Consider the following 23,201-nt stretch of genomic DNA (forward strand, 5'->3'; position numbering starts at 1 on the left):
TAAGATCATCTGACATTTTGGGGATGCTTCTCCCTTTTCCGAAAATCCGGCTCAACTTTTAATTGGTAATATTAAACGGTACTTTTCAATTAGCTGGTACCCACGCGAGAAGCCAAGTTTGGTTAATGCTAATGAAATAAAACAAAATATGATGAAAAAATAATAGTTTAGAAACAATTTTGGGGTATATATTTGCACATTAAGGGGTGGGGGGGGGGTAAAGCATAGCAAATATTAAAATACGTAGCCTAACCTAGGTACCTTTCCCACCCCCCTAAATCACAAAATACAATAGTTTAAATATTGTAAACACAATGACAAACCATGGTTTGCGATCCAATTCTCTATTGACATATATCCGTTTGACTAGTTTCTTTTAGCATCTTCCCTATACATTATATCGCGCGTATACCAGCTAATTGAAAAGTACCCATTAAACTTAATGAATTTTATATAATTGGAATCAGCGTACAGGTTTTTACCTATGCGCCTCAATGCAGTGATAAACTGTAATGCAATGCTTTTCCTGCATGTAAAAAATAGGAAGGAAAATGGTTTGCTAGACTTTTTTCCTGCTTGGAAAATAGGTAATATTTTAAAGCCAAAGAAGTTACTTTTACAGGTTGGGATGTCTTTTATTCCACTGCATCTAAACTTGCCGTTGTCCTGTTTCTAAAGCTTTATTCGTTTACATTTATTTATCAGTATTAGATAAATCTGTAATACAACGTGACAAGTGGTTAAATCTAATAAGTGTTTAAGTCATGGGGCACTGGTACCGCTTTTTTTTTCAGGAGCAGAAAACAAATAATTTTTTAATGAAGAAAAATAAAGATATTCTAAAATATGGGGGGGGAATTTTCTTAATGGAAATACCAAAATTGATATTTTTCAAAAACTATTCGGTTATTGCTCTCCCCCTACCCCTTCCTAATTGACACCCGCAGTACATCGATTCTTTTCGACTCAAAAACGAAAAGGCTTGTTATTTCCACATTGTGTTTCGACAGGTTTGAGCTTGTGTCGGGCTTATAAGTATTTTTGCAATTTTATTGACAGGAATATGTAGTTTTCTATACAAAATCACTTTCATGGGCTGTACAGAGGTCTAACCCCAGTGATGTAACGTTTTTGAAATACCAAAACTTTTAGCCTGACCATTAATATATTAGTCGATTTTTACATAAGCAGCTAAATCAGTTTCTATTTTTCAGATGAACTTCGACGGACCTCTTTGGGTTTGTTTAATTCTACAAGCTCTGGTTCTTCCTGTATTACTGGAACGTAAGTTGTTCAAATGATAATAAGTTTATAATCTTAATAGATGTAGAGATGTAGATATAGATGTAGATGTAGATATAGATGTCAAAAATACTACCTTCTAGTCGTCATATTCACTGCTTTTCGAATTGGGGACTGTGGCCCCTGGGTTTCTCGTGGAGGCTTGCGAAATTAGTTATGTATAAATTTGCTTAATAGCTGTATATATTCATACCAACAATTCATTCCAAAGAAATTCTAACGTACGTTTACTTTTTGAACAGGGGGAAGAAGGTACGGGCTAACTCTGAGCCTAGGTATATTAGTTTTTGGGAATTTTGTGATTAGATTACATATTAATTATTAATTGGGTGAGGTTGACCCCTAAAAACTGATCAGAAATCACATATTTTGCGCAATCTTTAGATACTAATTGTTAAGGTTAATTCTTACTTCGAAAAAGGGAGCAAGAGTTACGTCAGCCAAGGTGCATGAAAAAGCGACTAGATTTTTGTTCGGATGTGTGGCGACATTGACTTTTTATGTAGTCAAGCTCCGTAACGTTAATTCTACGTAACAATGTAAGAGGTACACAACTTAAAAAATTAAGGTTAAGTTTAACCACATTTTATTGGGGTTGAAGATGCACCTAGTGCCTTTTCTTCGGTGAATATTTTGGTTTACCGTGTATGGTTATGGGGTATCTCCTCTATCAACCATCAGTTTGAGAAACAGCTACGTGTATTCGTTTGTTTGACGCTACCCTAAACACAATATACACCCTTTTTCCTCTTAGCTAGATTTGTTATATGGTGAATTATGGAAACGATGAATTTTTTTTTGTAATTTAGTTGGCTAAGGTTCTTACTTTCTCAAGATGTCACATATTATGACTTAAAATAAATCCAAGATCTTTAAAATAAGACATTTAATTTACAAATTCTTACGCCAAAAGTAAAAGTTTTGGTATTATGGTAATGTTTCAACAAAACACGGAAATGTAGCATCGAAGCTGCTATTATAATGCTAATGTGTTAAGAAGACGTTTCTGAAAAAGATGGCAGGAGAGATGAGATTCCCCTCCTCAACTCCTCGCTCTTTACGCTAAAGTTTGACTCTGTCTCACAACTTTATTTTTTAAAACAATAAAAAACTTTTATGTAAAGAGCGAGGCGTTGAGGAGGGGACATCCCCTTTCATATACGGAATAATTTCTGTTCGTTAAGTTTTAATGTCGCTCCTTACTTTCAGTTTAAAAAAACTTGTTTTTTTTTAGTTAATTCTTAAAAGGATGGCAGGAGAGATGAGCTTATAAGCCTTCAGACTTAAAATAAACTGCAATCAAAATGAATTTAAAACCATATTTTGTGTTTTCTGCAGTTAGGTTTCGAATCTAATCCGTTGTGGTTCTATTATGAAATAAAAAAAAAGTTTTTTAACTAAAAGTAAAAAAAAGGTGACGTTAAAACTTAAAACGAACAGAAATTATTCCGTATATGAAAGGAGCTGTCCCCTCCTCAACGCCTCGCTCTTTACGCTAAAGTTTGACTTTCTCACAGCTCTTTTTTTTTACAATAAAAAACCTTAGCGTAAAGGCCGAGGTATTGAGGAGGGGACATAATTGTGTTTGGCATCTTTCTCAACATTTCCTTAAAGTTTCACTTCAATATTCAAGATTTTTTTTGGAGATCCAGGATCAAACATGGCCTCTTTTCTTAATTAAATAAAAAATCAATTTTTTTTAACTGAAATTAAGGAGCGACGTTAAAACTTAAAACGAACAGAAATTATTACGTATATGAAAGGGTCTGTCTTCTCCTCAACGGCTCGCTCTTAACGCTAAAGTTTTTTATTTTTTTAAAAAAAAGAATTGTGAGAAAGTCAAACTTTAGCGTAAAGAGCGAGGCGTTGAGGAGGGGACAGTCTCTTTCATATACGGAATAATTTCTGTTCGTTTTAAGTTTTAACGTCGTTCCTTACTTTCAGTTTAAAAAAATTGTTTTTTTTTATTTAATTTTTGAACGTTTTTGAATTAGTGCAGGTTTTGGTTTTGGACCACCGTACATGAATAATTAAATCAAAATTTGCATATCAATTTTACTTTTATTTGGTTAAATGGCTTTCTCGAGGTTGTTTAATTTTATTTACGAATGTTTTTATTAGTAATAAATATAAGTAACTTACGAATTAACTTACGTAAGAAACTTCTATATTCATATGTTTTTATTATATACATTAGGGGGTTCGGCCCCTAGTCAATACCACACTTTTTACGCTAAAGTTCGACTTTTGTTCCAATTCTTTAAAAATGACCCCTTAATCACAAAGGCCGTTAATTAGAATAAATAGCTCTTATGGAAGTACTAAAAAATCTTTGGCTTAAAGGGCGAGGTATTGACTAGGGGGGCGGGGACCCAATCATATACGTAATAATTTCTCTTCGTTTTAAGTTTTGATGTTGCTCCTTACTTTTAGCTGGAAAAACTTGTTTTGTTTTATTTAATTTCTAATCATTTTTTAAACAATACTGGGAAATGCGGTGTCCCCGTCATAGTAATGTCCCTTCCCCCATGGAAAGATCATCCAACGTAAACCATGATCCACCCACCCCCACTATCAGAAAAAATCCCCCCTAAAAACGTCTTTATACTTCCTAATAACCAATACTATATGTTAACATTGGGTAAAGTTCATAACTTTCAGCCCTCCTCCAGGGGTCTTTGAGGAATTAAGTAATCCTAAAAGACATAGTTATCATATTTTCGACCATGCTGAACAAAATGGCTATCTCAAAATTTTGATCGGGTGACTTTGGGAAAAAAATGAGCGTGGGAGGGGGCCCAGTTGCCCTCCATCTTTTTTTGGGCACTTAAAAATGGCACTAGAACTTTTAATTTCCATTCCAATGATCCCTCTCGCGATATTCTAGGACCACCGGTTCGATACGATCTCCCCTGGGAAAAAAACAACAAAGAACAAAAAAACAGATAAACACAAATCAATGATATTCTCTCTGACAAAAATTCAAAATTCCATATTTTCGCAGATGAGAGCTTGCAACCTCTACACCTGAGTTTTCTGACACGATGAATCTGGTGGTGAGCTTTTCATCTAGATTCTATAGCTTTTAGGGGGTCTTTCCCCCTTTTTTCGGAAATCAGCCAAATTTTCTCAGGCAGATCAATCACTGCCGATTAACCTATACTGGAATTCCACCCCACCCCAGATAATTTATATGTGTGTTATGTTGAGTATTAATTACATATATTAGTTAGGTTGTTTTAGTTGTAAATCAATTTTTATTTATATTCTTTTAGTATTAGATTCTAGTTGTTTTTCGTTTTTTTTTCTTTCTCTGTCGTTTTTTTTTTTTTACGCTGAAGGCTCCTTGGTGTATACGGGTGAAATATTCGTTTAATTGTTTCTCTTCTTTTTCTTCATACTAACCATAGATCCGTTTGTCGTTTCCAGATTTATATCTTTATTTTGTAATCAAAGGTCGAAATATGTGATTAAATACGAGATGTGTGCTACAAGTATTTGCTACATACTTGTGCTATTTGGTCTATCTTTTTTGTTATTTCAAATACAAATGAGGGTAGTGAGATTTGTCTTTGCGCTTGTGGTCGCACAAAAAAAACATAAATAATTATGCAAGGCAATGGCGTAATTTTGGAATTATAAGTAAAGTGTTTCTCTGGCAATTTCGTAGATAGATAAAATATCAAATTGTAATCACCATCAAACACATTAGAAATTAATAGTGTTTCTACTTTTCGACAAAGTAACGAAGCCTTAGATTGTAGTTGATGCATTTTTAGAAGTAAAAATATAGATTGGATTAGATTTTTTTCGGTGCAAAGCAACCATGTAGTGGCTTGTACACATGCATTTAAAAAAATACAGCTTTCATTAGATGTCAAGAAAGAAATAATTAAGTTGGCAGAAACAGCCTATTTTGAGACTATCTTTAAGAAACGTGTGCAGTATTTTCCTTGACGGAAATGTCTTCTTGGGACATACCCTTTCAAAAGTTTCAAGGAGGTGACTGCTGCTGCGTTGAAACAAAATCAGTCAACAACAAATGAAACAAACAGTTTTCTCTCGCGATATTTTTGTCGGCGAAGCCAACGAATATTTCCTGCAACACTTCAAGTTACCTACCTACCATAAATCTAGTTTCGGCTCGTTTGAATTCTCAGCGGCAATCTTTAGCTTCTAATAAGAACTTTCTTTTCTTTTTAATTTATAAGAAATTAAAAAGAAATTACCTTAAAGAAATTACCATCTGCGTTTGCAATATCCGTGCAAATTGTATGAATTGTAACTTTCTTTATTTTATTACATCAGCTGCTCACCTCGAAGAGCTTACCAGGAGTTTAAAAAAACCTCTGAATGTTTCGTATAATTTCTTGTATTTCTCGTAAAATTCATCTATTTCGATTCCTTTTAACTCTCCTTCCCCCTTCAAAATCACATGTAAACGGCTGGTCAGTCAAGAGTCTTTACGTTTATTTAGATAAGTTTTCCTTTTTTTTTTTTTTTTTTTTTTTTTTTTTTTTTTTCATTTGTAGGCTGTTTTACAAATTAAATATATTAAACAAATCGTAAAAGAAAATCATTGAAGAGATGATGATAAAACCTAAAAAAAAGATTAATAATACGGCCGATTAGGTTCATATTTTAAAATAATTAAAAGTTTCAATATGTAATAATAAATATTTTTCCAAAATCTGGTTTCCGATGATATTCGGGCCGTTGAGCACGAATGATGAATGATACCTTGAGTTCTGATAGCTCCCGTTTTCATTGACAACTTAAAATGAGAATATAAATCTTCGTTTAAAAGGGCATGCAATCCATTCGATAATGACTACTTTGAAGTTTTAATTGTTACTATAACTTTCTTTAAAATTTCAGATTATAAATGTAAATTATTTTTTTTTTGTAGCTCAAGGAGTACGACGAAGTTTATTTAGACCGAGGTTACGTAACAAGACAAATCGAATTGGTCTCAGTGACTCATTACCCATACCAACCAATCTAAATCGTCGTATGATTGACAACGTCGGTGATGAAGACAAAGAAGATTTTCGCCCGACCCGAAAAACGGTCATTCGTCGCCCAGTGCTAAGAAAAGACAGCGTTTTCAGACCACGCATATCAGCACCTGAAATAGAGCCTATTCTTTTACCGTCGCAAGAGACATCAGTTGCCTACAAACTCCAAAATATCGGCCCAAAAAAAAGTGGCAAAAATAAATTTAATCGTATTTCAGAGCCGGTGGAAACTAAAAACGGAAAAGAATATAAAGTAGTGTGTTATTACACAAATTGGTCTCAGTATAGACCTAAAACCGGCAAATTTATGCCTGAAGATATAGATCCTCAGCTTTGTACTCATATAATATTTGCCTTTGGTTGGCTGAAGAAAGGACGCATATCAAGTCTTGAAGCAAATGATGAAAGTAAGGATGGTAAAGTGGGGCTTTATGAGAAAATGAATCTTCTGAAAAAGGCCAATCCGAAATTGAAAGTTCTTTTAGCTATCGGTAAGAAATATTTCGTCTTTATTTCTGTCTACTTTTCTAACAGCAAGAATCATATATAAAGTGAACAATAACTGAAGAAGTAGTCTTTTTTCGTCCTTCAAAAAACCTGCATGTTCTAAATCTTTAGACAGCCGTGAAACTAATCTTAGCAAACTACTAGCAAAGCTTACTTCTAAAATCCACACGTCCCATTAAATTGATTTTTTTAATTAATAATAAAATAAAACGCATCATCAGGAGGAGTAGATACTCAAGTTTCACTTAAGTTTGTTGAGATCCACCTCTCAGACTTAGGAGGGCAGAGCTTTTCTAAGGTATGTAATTCTTTTTTAGTTCTGAAAGAATATATAAAACTAAAATGATGATATTAGAACCTTGCAGCAAAACATAAACAGACAAATATGTGTAGTATATCGGTTTAATTACTTTTCTATCAGAGATTATCCCTCTACTCCGTCATTAACCCAGTCTAATTTGCCTGGTATCAAGTTTTGTGGCTTAAGAGGATATAGCTTGTCTACTGTGTACATTCTTCTTCTTCTTTTTCTTTTTCTTTACTCTTAAAGAAGATCATAAACTGAAACGGTGATTCATTCAATCACAGCACAATTATTATATAGTATGGAAAATTTGGTTCAGAAATGAGACACATCACAGAACGTGGGAAGGGAAGTTCCCCTTTGCGTCGCAGCAACAGCTTCAGTTGCTATTTGCGTTCCCGCCGTAATGTGGTAAAATTTTATACTGTTATGTAATGTTTTGATAGTAATTAAGGATTATTGAACTATAAGTTTTGACGTCTCAAAGCTTTGTTTCCATGGCACAATCAGACCTGATTTAAGAGATACGAATTCTTATAGGCTAGCAGGGGTTAGAAACATTCTTCTAAGCTGTGGCGATGACAACTTTTGGTGTTTGCAGGGATGAAAAAACGTGGCCTCTTCTTCTCGGACTGTCTGCAGATCAGATTCCTTTGGGAGCATTTACCTTGGAGACTTACGAACTAGTTATCTACTATTAAACTAGACGCAGACATATAAATGAAATAAACGCAGATAAGAAAAACAATAGATTTATTGAACTTACATGCTTAGTTGTACAGCAACGGGTCACTTCAATGACAATAATGGTGACCGAGATGAAAGAGTTAAAACTACTATCTCAATGGATCTTCTCAAGTCAGACTTACGATTCAAATTCAAAAAACACATCTACCCCACTTCCAAACGCAGTTCTTTCGTCCTGCGCTGTAAGGACTGCTTGCCATTGGCTCACGTGGCACAAGGACGCGAATCCTCGTCCAATAGTCTCTTTTAAATGTTTTTGATGATTCAAGCATTCACACGGTTTTTTTGCCATTTAAACTTTCTTAGAAATGTTGTGCATAGCATTTTTTTTTGCTACTAATTATGTTAGAGAAATTCGAACGACTAGCGTCGTTGTTTGACTGAAGCTAGAATGCAATTTATCTTTTTGCTGATTAAAATTTTAGACTCTTGGAAGCGGTATTTGAACTCAATTAGGGGACGTTTAATTTCTGCCTTAATCATCTTTAGAAGGAAAGAATCTTGTATTTTAAATATATCGCCTTTTACTCCTGGTACAATACTGTATAATATTTATGCTGAGCAATCATTGGAATAGAATGCAAGTAAAACGAAGTGCATCTTGTCTCTTGTAATCTCCTTTCAGGTTATATTCATCCATTCCTTTCTGAAGAATCAGGGGTAAGATAATGGATGGATAATACTACATCTAGACTGTGTCTGAAGTGATGAATTTAGTTATCAAAATGAAGTGCTTTTCTTACTTGTAATTGTGACAACGTGTGCTTCCCTTCTTCTGAAGTCTGTTCACAGTATTGTCAAGGCCTGTTTTATCAAGAAAGACTCATTTCGCACTATATGTGTGTTGTTAAGGAATGATGTTAGCTTGACTTGAGTGATGTTAGCTGACTAAAGGGGAATAGGCAAACTTTTCTTGTTTTATTAAGGAATGTGATGAAAAATTTCCTCCTTTTCCAACCAAGTTAAGGAATGATAAGGACTTGTTAATGTAGCAAATGCTTATCATTCCTGAGCTTGGCTAGACAGGAAAGGAATTATTCCTTAATAAAACGAGAAAAGCTTGTCTGTTCCTTTTGAACTACTTAAAGTTAACATTATTTCCTAATAAAATGTTGTAAATGAGTAATTGATAAGAATGAGGCTTTTTAATGAAAAAGGTCGTCAGACGTCAGTAGGCTACTGTCGTTTTTTTTCCTTTGTGGTAATGAATATATCTGACAGAAGCAACGGATAAAATTGCCTTAGGCAATCGATAATGAAGATTGTTTCAGTCATTAATTGACTGACAATTAGTTCAATGAACGACATAGGTCTACCAGATGTGAAACTGCTGTGCAATGCTCCTCTTTGCGCACAGGGGAAAACTATTGGGTAGAAAAAAAAAATTGTGAATATTTTTTTTTTATGTCAAGTTTCCAAATGCTATTGGTGCAGAATTTTTGACCAGAGAAGACAAAGGGTACTCTTCTATTAAACGGACTCTTTTATATAGTGCTAGTTTAGTTAATACTGTTGAAATAAAATATGATGAATATATAATAGTTTAGAAAAAAATTTGGGCTATATATTTGCAAATTAGGGGTCGGGGTGGGGGGCAAAGCATAGCATATATTAAATACATAACCTAACCTAGGTACTTTCCCGCCCCCCCCTAAACCCCAAAAAACAGCCATTTAGAAACAGTCCTTGCCTTTCTTTATGTCCCAGAATGCATTGTAATCGTATATCTATTCTCATCACACGTCTTAGCCTGTTTCGTGATGGATATGAGTTATCTTATATAAAATCGTCCGGTTAATAAATGAATACCAAAAAAAGCTCCATCGCGAAGATGGAAATTGTGCCCAGATTATCATCAATGAGTTTTAAACCATTAAAGAGCCTGACAATTTTCTTGGAATACTGTCCACTAAATTTGGGCTTGAGCATTACATTTTTGCATTTACAGTCTAAAAGTGCTCACCGATTTTTTATTTGTTTGACTACCTCAAAGATAATTTGGTATTGAGTGAATAAGGTTTGCGATGATTCAGGCCAGAACGGAAGTTTCAATTCGGTCCCGCACAGCTTTTATTGTCGGCTTCCATCGCAAACCAAATTACAAGTTACTTTTGCGTGATGATTTTAACATTGAACTTAAAACTAAGTGGAGCGAAATCCAAGAGTCAAATTTTGCAGACTGAAAATGCTGAAAGGAAAGTTTCAAATCATCCATAGATGAGATCCATGACCCATTTTGTTGCCCTCATTAGCGATGACAATTTATGGATTTTTACATTTAGTAAGAAATAATTAAAGGAAAATTAGTTTAAGTTGAAGAAAGATCAATTTTAACTTTACAAGTAAAATCTATTGGTACTTTAGTAATAGCCGGTACCCACGCAATAATGCGAAGATCAGATAGGTACTCACGCGAAAAGTCAAGTTTTGTTAATACGTACTAATGAAACGAAACAAAAGATTACGAAAATATAACAGTTTAGAAACAAATTTGGGCTATATATTTGCACTTTACGGGGGGGGGGGGGTAAAGCATAGCATATATTAAATACGTAACCTAATGTTTTTGAATTAATGCAGCTTTGATTTTGGCTCACCGTACATGAATAATTAAAACGAAATTTGCATTTTTTTTTTTTTTTGGCTAAATGGCTTTCTCGAAATTTTGTTCTGACGTAACTTACGAATTAACCTACGTAACGAACTTCTATAGTCGTATATTTTTATTACGTATTTTAGGGAGTTCGCCCCCTAGTCAATTCCTTGCTCTTTGCGCTAAAGTTCGAATTTAGATCGAATCACGAAGGCCGGGTAATTAGAATAGATAGCTCTTTTGAAAGCACTAAAAAAAACTTTAGCGTAAAGAGCGAGGTATTGACTAGGGGGCATGGGCGCCCATAAGCAGAATTCCAGGGGGGGGGCAAACCTCATCTAATTGACATTTTTGATGCTATATAATAGAAATCTCAGAACAAAAATATAAAAATAAGACAGTATCATTCAGCCAGGGGGGGGCGGGAGCCCCCCCCTGCCCCCCATTTGGGAGCCCATGCTAAGGGGTGAACCCCCCCCCATATACGTAATAGTTTTGTTCGTTTTAAGTTTTAATGTCGCTCCTTACTTTCAGTCAAAAAACTTATTTCTTTTATTTAATTTCTCGCCTTTTTTTCAATAATGCTGGGAAATCCGGTGCCCCCTTCATAGAAACGTCCCTTCCCCCAAGGAAACATCCTCCATGGAAAGATCCTTCCCCGCAACCCCGTCCTCCGACCCCCCCCCTCCCTAGAAAAAATCTCTCCTGAAAACGTTTGCATACTTCCCATTAACCAATACTGTATATGTACCCTAAATAATGTGCAAAGTTCATAACTTGCGGCCCTTCCTCAGGGAACTATGGGGGTTTGAGTCATCCTCAAAGACATATTTATTAGATTGTCGACTATGCTGAACAAAATGGCTATCTCAAAATTTCGATTGGGTGACTTCGGCAAAAAAACGAGCGTGGAAGGGGGCCAAGTTGCCCTCCAATTTTTTGGTCACTTAAAAAGGGCACTAGAACGTTTAATTTCTGTTCCATTGAGCCCTCTCGCGATACTCTAGGACTACTGGATCGATACGATCACCCCTGGGGGAAAAAAACAGACAAACAAACAAACACGCATCCGTGAACTTTCTTCTGGCAAAATTACAAAATTCCACATTTTTGCAGATAGGATCTTGAAACTCCTACAGTAGGGTTTTCGAATACGCTGAATCTGATGATGTGATTTTCATTAAGGTTCTATGACTTTTAGGGGTTGTTTCCCTCTTTTTTCAAAAATAAAGCATATTTTCTTAGGCCCGTAACTTTTAATGGGTAAAACTAAACTTGATGAAACTTATATGTTTAAAATCAGCGTAAAAATTTGATTCTTTTGATGTATCTGTTGGTATCAAAATTCTGTTTTTTAGAGTTTCGGTTACTATTGGGCTAGGTCACTCTTTACTTGCAGTTCGTTACCACAAACTGTTTGATAAGCTGAGTTTCTCCCGAACTGGAATCCTGGCTAAACCACTAAATTGAATTCTAGACTTGGCGAGTCATGGGGTGTGGTTTTGAGACCCTCTTTTGAGACGGATTTTGTCATGCCTGATAAAATGACAAAGCCTTTGTAAATTAATATGTTGATTGATTAGATAAAATAGATTTGTATTTGATTTTTTTTTCAACTAAAGGAAGCTTAGAATATAATTATATTTTGAATTTTTCAAGGTGGCTGGTCATTTGGAACCCAAAAATTCAAAGACATGTCAACATCTCGCTATGCCCGGCAGAATTTTATCTTCAGCACAATTCCGTTTCTGAGAAAGCACAACTTCGACGGATTGGATTTGGACTGGGAGTATCCAAAAGGATCAGACGATAAGAAAAACCTAGTCAGTCTTCTGAAAGGTATAGTTCTTTAATTTTGACTTCAAACACATCCACAGCAGCATAAATAATAAACAGTAGCGAAAATTTCTATACTGTCCATTAAAGATTTTTGAGACATATCAGTTACACACCTTTCTTCATTACTTAGCCTTCTTTAATATTCATGCCGTGGTAGCAACTGAAGCTATTCGCGGCTGCTGCGTCCACACCTCGTATAATCGGTTTTTACCAAAAATCACTTTTTACATGCTTCCGGTGCAGTTTTTCAAGCCGTGTCGTCTGGTGGCAACGAAAAAATTCCATTTTTAATACTTTTTTGGCACAAAAGAAAAAAATACCTCGTAATAGATTAGGTAATTTTAATCCAAAAATACAAGTTGTGGGCTGATAGACTCTATAAGCCTTTGTTGATATAAGGTGTACACTTAGTCATATCTGATCGCTTCAATTTATATGTGGTACGCTTCCAGGTCAAGTCTTCCCTGCGCCAAGGATACGAGTTGTGCCGGCAATCTTATCATGTCTAATCCTATAAAAAAAAGAAAAAAACTCTGGTTATTTACAAATCCTTTGGTTTAAGTAGTCTAGCACACTAGCTGTTTTCTTTCATGGTGAGTCAACATATGAGTTAGGTGCTAGACGTTCGTGTGCCAAGCCCTGTCTTCTAATCATGGTGCAGGAATGTCTAACACCCAAGCAAGATTCTCCAGGGTACACAGATACTGAACAATTATTCTGCTTTGGTGCTAAATGTTCACGAACCATATTTAGAAGGGGCTATTTTTTAGATACTCTCCGAAATCTCGGACGTGTTTAACTCCGTATGAGTGGTAAAAACATTTGTAGGTGATGGATGAATGCAGTTTGGATCACACCCTATTTCGGACAAAAGAAGAGCTAGTACTTAATATACACAAACAAAAATGGTATCAAAATCTCCCACAGATCAGGTTCTTCAAATGAATTACCTTAAAATATTTTCACAGTAGAATTTGAGTATGTAGTCCATAATTTAAGTATGCTCACAGAAGCTGAGTCTTAGGCTGTTCCAGAGTAATGTTTTGTCTCTTGTGAGTTGCTGTATGGAATGCCTTACAGGAGAGGAACTGCAAAACAGGAGAGAAGTCAGACATCGCCTCCGTTGTTAGGCAACTACGACGGTGATACCTTAGACATATACTCCGTATACAAGCTCATAGACATTCTAGAATGCTCCTCCATTGGCATCTGGAGGAAGACCCAGATGACACTTTGTAGAACGTACGAGCATAACAGAAGAGCTCCCCGGACGAGTCTCATCCAAGAGTGGGAGGGCATCTACTCAGCGGCTCACTTGAGGGAAGATTGAAGGCTATTCGCTGACGCCCTTTTTGCATTTGAAGGCACTCAAGGAAGTAAGGTCTAAGGTAATTGCAAGAGATTCGAATTAGCCTGTGATCCAAGTTACTTCCAACACTTGTAACAGTCAAACTTTCAAACCATTATTTAAGCTCTATCGTGGAATTTTCAATCTCCTTTTGCCACATTATGTATTTAAACTATAATTTGAAGACTAGATTGACATCAATTACTACCAGTTGTTTGTCCGAATAGTTCGGGTTTGATTGCATAAGCTAGAGAGAAGGAAACAGCTCCATCGATGAGGTTTGTCCAACAAAAATAAAGCACACTCTTTTTGTCAAAGTGCGTTTTTGACCGTTGAATTTTGTTTTCTTACTACTGACAACCACCCGTTTCTGCATTTTCTACATCACTAACATCACAATCGCTTAGTGATTCTGTCGAGCAATGATTTCACTAACATATAGCCCTTTTAATAATCCCACAGTCGTTGCAGTGACCTTTAGATTGTGCAAAATTTATTACTACGCTTTTGATGGGCTCCATCTCTTTTGTGAGGGTTTTCACTTAGCAAATAATGCCTTACTATAGTCACACCATTTCCTTTCAGGGTAGAGTAGCACCTGGTAGTTCAATCTATGTACCATATTGTCTGATGAAAGAACACTTTTGATTAAAGCCATGCACACTGTAGCAACTTCATGGCCCACTGGCTGAAGACCAGTGAAGGTTACATTACCCAGTTATTAGAATACTAGGACTCTTCTGTTTTACAGTATCCAGTTTGCTAATATTATGCTACCCCTCTAAAGACAGTGCCACCCCCTGACAGCTTCCTTTGGAAAAGAGCTCAGACCTTTGAATCTTATATGTTACACTTACCAATGAGAGGGTCTCAGTATGTATAGCCTAGATTATTTGCTGTTAAAGTGGTGTTCTATTACACTGTTTCGTTTTGACCAGTGAAGAAAGGGAAACATTCAAGCGAGAACTTAAAAAACGTCAGAACGCTCTAACAAAATGTCAGGTTGGGCTACTGTAGAATACTCCAGCAGAGTGTCAGAATGGGTTGCAAACTCTCCATTGAAAACATTTCCAGTTCAGGAACAATATGAAGATTCTGTATCCCTCGTGCCTTCAGTTGGATTATCACTTAGCAGAGCCAGCCAGAAATGAGTAGGCTTCAAGGAAGAAGGAAGCATGAGTCAGGATACAGCATATGAATCTTTGGTCTTTGTCTCGCTTGTACTTGTTCTTTCTGATATTAAATAAAAAAAACAAGTTTTTTAAACTGAAAGTAAGGAGCGACATTAAAACTTAAAACGAACAGAAATTATTCCGTATATGAAAGGGGCTGTCCCCTCCTCAACGCCTCGCTCTTTACGCTAAAGCTTTTTATTGTTTAAAAAAATAAAGTTGTGAGACAAAGTCAAACTTTAGCGTAAAGAGCGAGGCGTTGAGGAGGGGACAGCCCCTTTCATATGCAGAATAATTTCTGTTCGTTTTAAGTTTTAATGTCGCTCCTTACTTTCAGTTTAAAAAACTTGTTTTTTTATTTAATTTCTGATCGTTTTTTAGTTAATGCAGCTTTTATTTTGGCTCGCCGTCATTGAATAAGTAAACAAAATTTGCATAAAAATTTTACTTTTCTTTTGCTAAATGTCTGTCTCTAAATTTGGTTCTGACGTAATTTACAAATTAACTTACGTAACGAACTTCTATATTCGTATATTTTTCTTCTGGCAAAAAATACACAGTTGCATATATTTCCAGATTTGAGCTTGAAACCTACTTTTTAGGGTTTTCTGATACGCTGAATATCACGATGGGATTTTCATTAAAAAATTTTCACTTGTAGGGGGTGTTCCCCCCCTTTTTAAAAAATCAGGTGAGTTTTTTGAGGTTCTTAGCCTTTGATGAGTAATACTAAACTTAACATAATTCACATATTTAGAATCAGCATTACGAGACCATTCTTTTGATGCATTTATTGACATCAAAGTTTTTTAAAAGTTTCGATTACTATTGAGCTTTATGGCTTGTTTTTTTTTTATTTTTTTTTTTATTACGTATATGTTATTAAGTATATTAGGGGGTTGTCCCCCTAGTCAATACCACGCTCTTTAAGTTAAAATTGAAAAAAATTTTTAATTCACAAACCCCTGAATCACAAACACCGTTTAGTTAAAATAGATAGCTCTTTTGAAAGCACTAAAAAAAAAACTGTAGCGTAAAGAGCGAAGTATTGACTTAGGGGAGAACCCCCTCATATACGTAATAATTTCTGTTCATTTTAAGTTCTAATGTTGCTTCTTACTTTCAGTTGGAAGTACTTGTTTTTTTTAAATTTAATTTCTGATCGTTTTTTAAATAAGGCTTGGAAATCCGGCGCCCCCTTCATAGAAATGTCCCTTACCCCAAAGAAACATCCTCCACGGAAAAATTCTCCCGAGTAACCCCCTCCTCCAGCCCCCTCCCCCCCACCAGAAAAAAATTATTCCAGAAAATGTCTGTATACTTCCCAATAACCAATACAATATGTAAGCAATGGGCAAAGGTCATAATTTGCAGCCCTTCCTCTGGGAACTGTGGGGGATCAAGTCATCCTAAAAGACATATTTATTAGATTTTCGACTATGCTAAACACAATGGCTATCTCAAAATTTTAATTGGGCGACTTTGAGAAAAAAATGAGCGTGGGAGGGGGCCTAGTTGCCCTCCATTTTTTTGGTCACTTGAAAAAGGAATTAAAACTTTTCATTTCCATTTCAATGAGCCCTCTTACGATATTGTAGAGCCACTGGGTCAATACGATTACCCCTGGGGAAAAAAAAACAAATAAACACGCACCCGTGATCTTTCTTCTGGCAAAAAATGCAAAATTCCATATTTTTGTAGATAGAAGCTTGAAACCTCTACAGTAGGGTTATCTGATACACTGCATATGATGGTGTTATTTTCATTAAAGTTCTATAACTTTTAGCGGGTCTTACTCCCTTTTTTCAAAAATCAACCAAATTTTCTCAGGTGCTTAACTTTTGATGGGTAAAATTAAACCCGATGAAACTTATATATTTGAAATCAGAATTAAAATCTGATTCTTTTGATGTATCTATTGGTACCAAAATTCCGTTTTTTAGTTTCGGTTACCATTGAGCCGGGTCGCTCCTTACTTAAAGTTCGTTACCACGAGCGGTTTGATCAGGTTATACATTGCTTTACTTACATAAGTCTGTGTTAATCTTTGGATGCCAAAGCGAATCGATGAAGCTTTTAGTGCATCAGCAGAGTAACTAAATACTGAATGAATTGACAATCCGTTTTATATATTGATGTGAACTCAAAGAATGAACAAGGATGGATAGCAAATGGGTCAAAACGCAAATGTTTCTGGGGAATGTCCTCTGGCTGAATTAGCGGATATCTTTATTCCTGCTTTCTCACCACATATACCTGCCAACGAAAGTGGGAACCTATCAGTCCACCGCATAAATCTAGGAGATTTTCTAGAAAATAGTTCGGACGCAGACATAGAAAGCTCAGTGATAAACAGTACTACATCATCTAGAAAAAAAAACAGGAACAAAAGCAGATCAAAACAAAGGAAAACCAATTGAAAAATATATTGAATTACTAATTGAACAAAAGAAGGTCTACATAGCTTCACTTATCACTTAAGAGGATCGTGAGAAATTCAAGAAGGCTGATCTTGGCCCTTCTAGGAGAAAAGGAACCCTGAAACACAATCTGAAAACCTAACAGTGACAAAAATAAATCAAAAGTTCAGCGGTGTGTATGGTGACAACTCATGACCTTGACTCATTATATTTGGACTTCTTACGATCTTGTGAGTTGTGACATATTGAATTTAGTATTGGACGACACTGAGGGGCAGTTCTCGTGTGTTATTTACAGGTTAGAACACCTGCTACGGTCATACCCAAACGCTGAGTCAATAATTATGTGGAGCGAAGGATGTTCATATCGGAACAGGAACGGAACTCTTTTTAATGAACTTGTCAATTTTGCAGTTATACGTGGAGTTACAGTAATACAGAAGTATCTGGAATAAGGACACATACAAATGGAATGTGGCAGTGTACACCAGAAGATTAAAACCCGATACTATCCACCCTTTCTTCCCTCGTAGATACACCCATGCACAAAATGCTTACGAAGAATGCCTTCTTTTTTGCAAGATATGTGGTGTCACTGAATTAGTTTACATGCGTGATACTAGTCTTAACAATCAGATGTTTACCAGCTGTAAACATCTGTAAACAGCTGTACCAGCAGGATGTTGGCCCATAAAAGGGACACCGCTTTTACAGAAACAGAATCGTTTTATAAACTAAAGAACGGCTGCGAACAGTTGTCTTTTTTAATTGGCTAGTTTGATTCCAGTTAAGGCTGATAGCATCTAGAATAAAGGGGATGTCTTCTGGTTCCTTTGTGCCTTCGATTAGGCCTAAATCTCCATGTGTCTCAAGTTTCAAGTTTTAAGCTTCCTGCTTTGAAGACCGAAGAAGACATATTTCTTAGATCAAAGATCAAAGCAGTACATTCAAAGAAGGTCTGATGTTTGATATATCTGTAACATACAAAAAATATTATACTAAGACGAGCAGTTTTACTTCATAAAAGTTGGGCAAGCATTTTGACGAGTAAATTGGCTCTAATCTACTCGTCCGTCAGTCCTTTCCATAACCCCCCCCCTACATGCATACCCACCAAAAAGTAATTCAACTGTTTCGTATTAAATTCTTGATGCCTCTTACCGGAATACCACTTGCTTTGACCTGGCATTTAACCTCACTTGCTGACTTTTGTGTTGCAAAATTGGCCTTTTAATGTTTGTATAAAGAGGTTGCTTATGTATGTTTAACCATATTAAAGAATAGTAAACACAAAGTTTGTGGCTGATTTCCCTATCTTGCTTTGAAATCGAACGAAAGTGAAAGGGCTTATAGTAAGAACGTTAATAAAAACCTGTTCTTCCCTGTTTTGTCGGTTGTAACTTCGAAATTGCCGACTATATAATAGAACGTGACTAAGCTTACATAAAGTAGTTCTAATTATTCATTAAACCTTGAATTTCGGTGACTGCACCTGTTCACACACAGTGACACTCCGGATAGGAATTAGAATCATTTTGTTTATCTTCCTATTTCCGAACAATTGCCCACTTCCTAGATAGTCACAAGTAGAAAGAAAAATCGACACCTGGGTGAAAAGGTACTTAAAAAGGTCTTTTAATGTAGGCTACTATTGATTAAAAAAATTCTTCGGAATTTTCAAAGAAAAGTAAAGAGTCATACTAAAACATCAGACGAGCTTAAATAAAGTCATAGTAACTGAAACTTAAAATGAATAGAAATTACGGTCAATGAACGAATGAAACCCAGGAAGAACAGAATATGAAATGAATATTCACATTAAGCACACAAACAACATGAAACCGAAAACGGACACAAATTAAAATGGACATTCGTATCAAATATACAGATAATATATACTGCTATAGATGAATAAATCAGTCCTAAAATGAACAGGAACTGAAATAAATAATCAATTCTAACTTAGGACGAAAATAATTGCCACAAACAGGCAAGGCCGTACCCAGGATTTTTTTTTCGGAGGGGGTTTTACTAAAAAAAAAATCGGGGGGGGGTATACAAAAAAAAGTCAAAATTTGTTTATATCCATTTTTGTTACGTTTTTACGAGTCAGACAAACATTTCGTAGGTGGGGGGGGGTCAAACCTGCTTAAACCCCCCTCTGGGTACGGCCTTGCAAACAGGAGTAAGACTACTGTCCCCTAAACCTCAAAGTCAGAACATCATTTGCACCATTCTGAAAACGATTTGCATTTTGAGCCGTGTGTTGTATTTCTCAAAAAATCAGCAATTTCACTACAAAAAATATCACCACAAGGCTAATCAAGGTTTACAAAAAGAGTGGCGCAACCCTCCTCAAACCTTCTAAGCGGCTTGAGTGTCATTTGCTTTTTATTGAAAATGTATGTATTTTGAACAGTTGGTTTGTAAATCCATTCACAAAAAAGGATGGAAATCAAGGCCGTATCCAGGAGGGGTTACCCGGTTAAACCCCCCCCCCCCCCGAAATTTTTGACCGAGTCGAAAATTAGTCGAAAATTAGTAAAACCTTAGTAAAAATTAGTAAAATTAGTCGAAAACCGAGTCGAAAATTAGTAACCCCCCCCGAACAAAAATCCTGGATCCGCTCTTGATGGAAATCATTATAATGATCAAAATTAATGGACAGAGCTAATGAAAGCAGATTGGTTGTTTAACGCACCATTATATTAATTTCTGGATGTATAGGCAATTTTTCATTTTCAGAGTTACACAAGAAAATAAAATGTTTGAAACACATTTTCTAATCAGTAAAGTGCTAGTGACGATCTTGCCCTTAGGAAGCTTAGGATGTGGTAGCCCTCAAAATACTCTAAAGCATACTGAGCCTCTCTCCTTGTCCCCAGCCCTAAATCATAATTTAAGGTTCATGGGGTCCCATAAAACTCGCTGAAATGTTTAATTAGATACCGCGTTACATTTCCAAGGTATTGAAGATACGCCTGGTATTTCGATAACCTGATACCACATAGTTTCGTATGTTTCACCTCGTTACTTCGAGAGGTGAATAAATTCTACATCCCCAAATGATGTAATAGTGCAAAAATAGGTACTTATGTACTATTACATAAGTACCACGCGAAAAGTGAAGTTTGGTTAATGCTAATGAAATAAAACAAAATGAGATAAAAATATAATAGTTTAGAAACAAATTTTGGCTATATATTTGCACAATAGGGGGGTGGGGGGGATAAAGAATAGCGTATATTAAATACGTAACCTAACTTAACCCATCCTAGATACCTTCTCCCCCCTAAACCCCAAAAACAATAGTTTAAATATTGTAAACGCAATGACAAACCACGGTTTTCAATCCAATTGTCTATTGAACCCGTTTGACTAGTTTCTTAAGCATCTTCCCTATATAATATGGCGCGTGTGTTAAAGATAGTACATAAATACCCAAAAATATTTGGATGGATTGGAAAAACGGCAAATTGCGAAACTTACAGTCCTTTTCCCAGGGACTATGGGGCACCATGTCATCCTCAGAGGTATAGTTATTGGACTTTTCAACTATGCTGAATCAAATTGCTATCTCAAAATTGAGATTAGAATGTATTTTGGAAAAAAGAGGCGTGGGAGAGGCGGCTAGCTGCCCTCCAATCTTTTTAACCACTTAAAAAGGGTGCTAGAATTCCTAGTAAATATACTTAAACAAAAAATTAGCGAAAGAATTGTCAAGGTGTCGTTGAATATTAATTGGTCATTACGGAAATCACTTCGATATAGGGTGCAAAATCTCTTTTAATTATGGCATCTTCGACATGACAAAAAAAACTTACCGTAAAATAAAGACTTCAGGAATATTTTCTATTTTTTTCTGTATTTATTCCAAAAACATAAAAAACGCATGAATATTATCAACTAAAAACCTTTTGAATTGTCAGACCTTACGATGCAAAATTGAAGACAATAGCTAGATTCAAGCTTTTGGGACTCGTAGCCTAAACACGTTTTGTCTCCTTCTCTCTCAAAGTAAGAGGCAAAGGGATTTTTTTTTCTTTCCTAATATTAACAACAACCCACGTCTATGAACTTCTTTTTTGTTTAGAAATAAGACAAGCTTTTGAAGCAGAATCAGCAGAAACAAGGGAACCACGCCTGCTGCTCACTGCTGCTGTCCCTGTTGGTCCAGAAAACGTGCAAGGGGGTTACGACGTCCCAGCTGTCTCTCAGTAAGTAGGCCAAGCTTTATTTTGGACAATGTTACTTCAAAATGTTTGTTCTTCTATAGTATTTCTCCTTCAACATGGAAACATTAGGGCGTATAGCAAGGCCGTATCCAGGAGGGGGGGGGGGGGGGGTTACCCGGTTTGACCCCCCCCCCGAAATTTTTTACCGACTCGAAAATAAGTCGAAAATTAGTAAAACCTAGGTAAAAATCAGTAAAATTAGTCGAAAACTGAGTCAAAAATTAGTAACCCCCCCCCCCCCTAAAAAAATTAAAAAATTAGTACCCCCCCCCCCTGAACAAAAATCCTGGATACGGCCCTGGCGTATAGAGTGATTAACAAATTCAAATCCCAAATGGGTTGAAACCATAAGCTTCTTGAGCTTTTCCAACTTATGAAAAACCATCATCTATATATATATATATATACATATATATATATATATATATATATATATATATATATATATATATATATATATATATATATATATATATATATATATATATATATATATATTATATGTATATATATATATATATATATATAAAATATATATATATATATATATATATATATATATATATATATATATATATATATATATATATATATATATATATATATATTTATACTTCACTTCGCTCTGGTGATTGTTTTTTTTTGGTTTGGCATCTTTTAGTTTGGTTTTCGGATTTTTGTACTCTATTGCCATTATCATCACTTTAACATTATTCTGCATAAGCTTTCACTGTTTTGTTTGACTAGCTTACTGTACTTTTCACGTTGTATATACAAACAAATTGAAGTGTTTGTCCTTTAATTAAATTAAAAGTACTTGTTAGTGTCAGTAATGCTTGTCAAATTTAAGTGCTTGTCAGTATCTGATAATTTTCGTAAATACTTCAAATGAAGCCTTAATAGCAGAAGATTGGCATAAGTGTTTTTCACATCTGCTGTTACTTCTTGTAGTCGAAGTTCTTGTCATGGTTGACCTAGTTTCTCAGGAATTTGATTCCTGCATCTGTTACTGCAAATGACCTTTGTTCTGCAGGTGCCCAAGTATTGACGAATCGTTGGCAGTGTGTGATCACATGGTCGTTTTTCTTTACTTTGGTATGGTTTATTTTAATTTCACATTAAATAATTTTCAAGATAATGTTTTTTTTCAATACTACTATTAAACACAGTAATAACCTTATGGTTTCTAACAGGAAATGACGTTTCACTGTTTATTAATTTTACATGATGCGAATTTAACGTCCAGAAAAAGCTGAAAAATTTCGTAATTTGTTCGGCAGAAAATTTAAATCCAATATCATTTATCATATTTGTAATTGCACATGAAATGCTTGGATGTTATTGTTAATGTTTGAATTGTGATTGCGGTTTTCTAATAATGTAATAAAATGGATTCTGGAATATTTTCTCTCCTTTTCAGCAAATCCTCCTCTCGTAAAATTCTCGACATCTCCTCTGGTTCAATCTGCCTTCCTCTTACACCGAATCGCTCTTAAGACATTGCCGTTCGCAAATTTGATCTTTCCAAACTAGTGTATTTAAGAGTACTAAATCCACAGCCCTAGATTTAATCTCATTATTAATTTTGACCCACGCCACCATTCTTATTCGTAAACCTTGATTACCCTCGAGACGTTATTTTTTTGTTTTTGTTTTTATTGATTACGAGTCTCTTAAATATAATTTACTTCACAATTTCATACTTCTTTGCTCAAA

At 35.4% G+C, this 23,201-nt stretch overlaps 1 protein-coding gene across 2 annotated transcripts in view; it reads left to right on the forward strand.

Annotated features, from left to right (window-relative positions):
* The window catches only part of LOC148954543 (putative chitinase 10), a 163,574-nt gene that overhangs the window by 44,550 nt on the left and 95,823 nt on the right, over window positions 1-23,201 (forward strand). For both annotated transcript variants that reach the window (XM_089086581.1, XM_089086582.1), the window contains exons 2-5: window positions 1,215-1,284; window positions 6,212-6,811; window positions 12,131-12,310; window positions 21,344-21,467. In XM_089086581.1, the coding sequence (XP_088942707.1) occupies window positions 1,215-1,284; window positions 6,212-6,811; window positions 12,131-12,310; window positions 21,344-21,467 (974 nt within the window). The remainder of the gene's footprint in view (window positions 1-1,214; window positions 1,285-6,211; window positions 6,812-12,130; window positions 12,311-21,343; window positions 21,468-23,201) is intronic.

The sequence above is a fragment of the Artemia sp. Qi Xiang Cuo genome, chromosome 3 (assembly GCF_049724085.1).
Source record: "Artemia sp. Qi Xiang Cuo chromosome 3, ASM4972408v1, whole genome shotgun sequence".
NCBI lineage: Eukaryota > Metazoa > Arthropoda > Branchiopoda > Anostraca > Artemiidae > Artemia > Artemia sp. Qi Xiang Cuo.